At 37.2% G+C, this 6000-nt stretch overlaps 1 protein-coding gene across 5 annotated transcripts in view; it reads right to left on the reverse strand.

Moving 5' to 3' along the window:
• The window catches only part of SLCO1A2 (solute carrier organic anion transporter family, member 1A2), a 111041-nt gene that overhangs the window by 30649 nt on the left and 74392 nt on the right, over positions 1-6000 (reverse strand). For all 5 annotated transcript variants that reach the window (XM_010855935.1, XM_010855936.1, XM_010855938.1 and 2 more), the window contains 2 exons: positions 4918-5024; positions 552-698 (listed from right to left, as the gene is read on the reverse strand). In XM_010855935.1, coding sequence (XP_010854237.1) covers positions 552-698; positions 4918-5024 — 254 coding nt within the window. The remainder of the gene's footprint in view (positions 1-551; positions 699-4917; positions 5025-6000) is intronic.

A 6000-nucleotide genomic window follows, 5' to 3' on the forward strand; every position in this document is an offset into this window, starting at 1 on the left:
ATAGGAAACTAAATAGATAAATTGAGGGCAGAGCTAGGAATAAGTGGAGGGCTCATATTTAATAAAGAGTCAGCATGCTTCATCAACATGAGAGAGGACATTTAATATATTTGAGAAAAAGTATACTGCAAAAATTTTTATAAGAAATTGATTTTAAATACTACAGATCAAATGACCAAAGCTAACAAAGACCTGAACAAAAATAGAAGTAATGAAAATAGAAAGATTTTGAATAAATGACATTTTAGAGAAAACACTGCTAAATTTCTTCATAGATTGGGTATATATTGGTGCCAAGAAACTAGAGAAGGCAAATAGAACTCCAGGGGAACTAGATTATCAGTATTTTCAATAGTAAAAAGCAATTTTAGCAAAGTGGCTTACTTGGAGATAGCCTATAATTGCTCTGTTCAACAAACTTTAATTGATGGCCAATTGCGCCAAGGCCCTCTGTTCAACATTCAGGAAATGCCTAAGCATCTAAATAAATAACTCATATCCATTCTCAAGGAAATTACTGAAAAGAAGCTAAGGTAGATTTTCCAACTCACCAATATACAAAGGAGAGTTTTCAGATTTGGCAAAATCTTCTATGTAGGAAATACCCAAAGGCATGATGGGAGTTTCACCAATTCCACGTATAATATTTCCAACTAGTACATACACCCACATTAATGATTTAACTTCTTTCACACATTCTGCATTAGAAGAAAAAAAACATTGCATTAGTGTTTGAGTAGTGAAATATTAGCAATATTTAACTCTGAGTTTTTGGTAAGCATGTCACAGTTCTTATGTGACCTCAGCACTTGTCAACAATTTACCATGCCAGAGTCTGGATGGGAGGGGAGGTTGGGGGAAATGAACACATGTATATGTATGGCTGAGTCCCTTTGCTGTTCACCTGAAAGTATCTCAACATTGTTAATCAGCTATTTTGTTGTCATTTCATTGCTACATCATGTCTGATACTTTGTGACCCTAGGGACTGTAGCCAGCCAGGCTTCTCTGTCCATGGAATTCTCCAGGCACAAATACTGGAGTGGGTTGCCATTTCCTTCTCCAGGGGATCATCCCAACCCAGGGATCAAACCCAGGTCTCCTGCATTTCAGGCAGCTTCTTTAGCACTGAGCCACCCCAGGGAAGCCCATTAATCAACTTTTTCGTTGTTGTTATTTAGTTGCTATGTTGTGTTCCATCCTCTGAGACCCCATGGATTGTAGCCCACCAGGCTCCTCTGTCCATGGAATTTCCTAGGCAAGAATACTGGAGCGGGTTGCCATTTCCTTCTCCAGGAGATCTCTCTGACTCCAGTATAAAACAAAAAATTATAAAAAAAAAACAATATTGAATTCAAAGCAATATTGCATAAAGTGAAAAAATTTACTATGCCAACAAAGACTCATCGGGCCATCTTTTTTGCATTTTCTAATAGTTAGGTATGGCCAACAATAAGTGGTATCCTGGAGCCAGTTCCTACTGGGTTAGGAGAGATGAGTATACACATGTCTTCCCGATTCAGTATTTAGCAGTAGTTTCGTGAGAGTATTTACACCACAGAAATTTACCAACACTAAAAATCATAGCTTTTTTTCCCCTCCAGAGACTTAATTTACTAGCAACTACTAAACTTAGTTAACTGCTATAACTGCTACCCAATTTATATACTAACTTTGGGGAGAGGAAAAAACACAAATATCTCTTTCTAGAATTGTTACTATATTTATAAGATTCAAGAGTTTAAGTTCTCTACAGTTATAATTATTTTATAGAAACTAAAAATATTTAACTGGGCAGTAATATAGAGTCCACTATGTACTTGACCACCAAATAACTTTTTCTAAAATTGAAGTACAGTGACTTACAATACTATATTAGTTTCAGGTGTACAACATAGTAATTCAATATTTTTATAGATTATACTCTATATAAGGCTATTATAAAATATTGGCTATATTCCCTGTGTTGTACAATATATCCTTTTGTCTAATTTATTTTACCTAGTAGTTTGTATCTCTTAATTCCCTTCTCCTGTTCTCCCCTCTCCTATCCTTCTCCCCACTGGTAATCACTAGTTTGTTCTCTGTACTTATGAGTCTGTTTTGGATTTGATATATTCATTCATTTGTTTCATTTTTTTAGATTCCACATATAGATCAAAACATACAGTGTTTCTCTTTTTCTGACTTATTTCGCCAAGCTTAATACCCTCCATGTTGTTGTAAATGGCAAAATTTCATTCTTCTTCGTGGCTAACATATTCCATTGTGTATATACCACATCTTCTTTATTCATTCATCTGTTGATGGATACTTAGCTTGCTTCCATATCTTGGCTATTGTAAATAATGCAACTGTGAACATTGAGATGCATGTATCTCTATGAATTAACATTTTTGTTTATATATATATATAAATATATATATATAATATACATACAGGAGTAGAATTGCTGAATCCTAAGGAAATATTAAAAAGCAGAGACATTACTTTGCCAACAAAGGCCCACTAGTCAAGGGTATGGTTCTTCCAGTGGTCATGTATGGATGTGAGAGTTGGACTGTGAAGAAAGCTGAGCGCTGAAGAATTGATGCTTTTGAACTGTGGTATTGGAGAAGACTCTTGAGAGTCCCTTGGACTTCAAGGAGGTCCAACCAGTCCATCCTAAAGGAGATCAGTCCTGGGTGTTCACTGGAAAGACAGATGCTAAAGCTGAAACTCCAGTACTTTGGTGAAGAGTTGACTCATTGGAAAAGACCCTGATGCTGGGAGCGATTGGGGGCAGGAGGAGAAGGGGATGACAGAGAATGAGATGGCTGGATGGCATCACTGACTCAATGCATGTGAGTTTGAGTGAACTCCAGGAGTTGGTGATGGACAGGGAGGCTTGGCATGCTGTGATTCATGGGGTCGCAAAGAGTCGGACATGACTGAGCAATTGAACTGAACTGAACTGAAGGAAATGGCTACCCATTTTTTTTTCCAGTATTCTTGCCTGGGAAATCCCATTGACAGAAGAGCCTGGCAGGCTGTAGTCCATGGGGTCACAAAGAGTCAAACATGACATAGCAACTGAACAGCAATATGTTAGCTCTATTTTTAATCTTTTGGGGGCTTCCATACTGTTTTTCACAGTGGCTATACAAATTTACATTCCCATAGGGGCCTACAAGAGTTCCCTTTTCTCCATATCATCGCCAACATTTGTTACTTGTCATCTTTTTGAGGACAGCTATTCTGGCAGGTGTAAGATGGTATCTCATTGTGGTTTTTGATTTGCATTTTCCCAACGAGTAGTAAACTGTGCCACCTGCAGAAGTGAGGGTCCTGAACACAGCTGGGTCTTGAAATTTCTTGTGAGGCTATCTGTCAGTCATGTCCAGTCCAGAAAATCATAATCACCATTTCTTGGTATTCATATTTTATCTTTGATGAGCATAAAGATTTATGTCTATAGATATTAAGCAAATTCTAGGTTTTCTCTAAGGCAAAAATGAATATACCGAGGAATCAAGGAATCGACACACTCTCCTGGAGGCACACCATATTGGGAAGGCAACCATATTTATCTACTACAAAGCACATTAAGAAAAATAGGAAATAGGAAATAGGACCTGAATCATTCTTTGGTAAAAACCAGCTCAAGGAGAACACAGGCTACTGCTGATGTCACTGTTTCCCTTTGTTTCCCCAGGGGGTTCCTTTAGCTCAGAGTTTCTCAGACAGCTATTCTTAAACTCCTTTGAACTATTTAGAATAAGGACCCACTACACAATAGCACAGGAAACTCTACTCAATACTTAATAATGGCCTATATGAGAAAAGAATCTAAAAAAGAATGGATATATGTATAACATTCACTCTGCTGTACACCTGAAACTAACACAACATTTTAAATCAACTATACATCAATGAAAATTTAAAGAAAAATAAACTATTTTGCTTCCCTCTTATTCCATGCTGGTAGTGACATTTCCAACCTAGGGGACCACCATAACTTTCACTAATATGAATCCAGCATGAAAATGTCCCCATCACAGGAAAAGAAGTTCTGGTCTGAGGCAAGTCAGTAGGGTCACCTCTTTGCTATAGAATATCAGTTGTTTGCTATTCAGTCGCTCAGTCATGTCTGACTCTTTGTGACCCCATAGACTGCAGCACACAAGGCTTTCCTTTCCCTTCACTATCTCCTGGAGTTTGCTCAAACTCATGTCCATTGAGTCAGTGATGCCATCCAACCATCTCATCCTCTATCATCCTCTTCTCCTCCTTCCTTCAATCTTTCCCAGCATCAGGGTCCTTTCCAGTGAGTCAGTTCTTTGCATCAGGTGGCCAATAATACAACACAACTCTTAAGAATTTTCTTTCTACCTCTGTTTCCTATTTAGATAATTGTATAGACCAAATTGTCAGTAAAACCCATCCTTCTAAAATGCTTTCCACAATGGAATTAACTCTACAGCGGCCTTGGGAGGATGTATTTGACTTATTTTTTTTTTATATCTGTTTATTTATTTGGCTGCAACAGTTCTTAGTTAGGGCAGGTGGGATCTTTTTAGTTGTGGCATGTGAACTCTTAGTTGTGGAATATGGGATCTAGCTCCCTCATCAGGCCCCCTGCATTGGGAATGCAGTCTTAGCCACTAGATTACCAGAGAAGTCCCTGACTTTTTTTAAATAACCATTTTAAAGACTAGACAAGGCAGTCTTAGTAAGTATATGCAAATATAAGAGGACTAACATTCTCTGTTTTCCATTCCTATTCTCTGTGATCCTCTCAAAAATCCTGGAGGCGGGGTGGGGGGTGGAATATCTTTTTGTTCATTTACCTTACTTAACCAAACCCAATAACTCATTCAAAGCCCCTCCATAGAAAGTGTTCAGTTACAAATTAACTAAAGTAATGAAATTTATAACCTGATGGGTCTTTCGTTGGTTTGAAAATCTGGGTTCCATTTTCCATACACAAGAAACTGTTTGAGGACAAATTGCCGGAAACTGAAACTGTAGATTCATATTCATATCTGTATGAACACAAAAACACGCTTGTGTTATGGAGTCGATGAGGACAACGTAAGCATTGTGAACATGTTCATGCTTCATTTAAGATACAACATCCAAACCCAGGAAATGAGATATCCTTTTATCTTTGCCACCCAATCATCCTGGATTGATGTCAAAAAGAACTTGCCACTCATGTAAATGTGCGATTCACTCACAGTTAGCTTTTGATTATCTGCATATCTACACTTTAGATTACCTAACATCAACCTTTTGTGATTTTTAGGTGATCATTTCCTGGAAATATTACTGTGGGATAAGGAACAAAAACTAAGAAAAATAATAGACTCTACAAAGTATAATTAGGAAAATAAAGGATTGTGGGGTGAGAGGAACAACATAATGAAACAAGTCTCCCACTTTATTTTCTCTAAGGTTGGCTCATAAGATACATATTCCCACTTTCTGAGAATTCAGACAATAATCTTTTCATGCATTCACCAATCTCCAAGAAAAACAAAACATTTGCCCATCATAATGAGAGACCTTTGAATATTCAAACACTGTGACAGTGCAGTGTAATGATGTTTTCTCTTCTCATAAGAACAAAATGGTTAATAATTATGAATGTATATCTTATATACCATAGGCAAATTATCACAAGAACATTAGGCCCTTTCCAAAAATTAAATTATTTTTTAATTAATTTTTGTTGGAGTATAGTTGATTCATAATGTTACGTTAGTTTCTGTTGTACAGCAAAGTGAATCAGTTGTACATATACATACATCTGCTACTGTGTGCAAGAATCCCTTAGAAGAAATGGAGTGGCCATCATGGTCAACAAAAGAGTCTGAATTGCAGTACTTGGATGCAATCTCAAAAATGACAGAATGATCTCTGTTCGTTTCCAAGGCAAACCATTCAATATCACAGTAATCCAAGTCTATGCCCTGACCAGTAACACTGAAGAAGCTGAAGTTGAACAGTTCTATGACT

The sequence above is a fragment of the Bison bison genome, unplaced genomic scaffold (assembly GCF_000754665.1).
Source record: "Bison bison bison isolate TAMUID 2011002044 unplaced genomic scaffold, Bison_UMD1.0 scf7180017864370, whole genome shotgun sequence".
NCBI classification, from domain to species: Eukaryota; Metazoa; Chordata; class Mammalia; order Artiodactyla; family Bovidae; genus Bison; species Bison bison.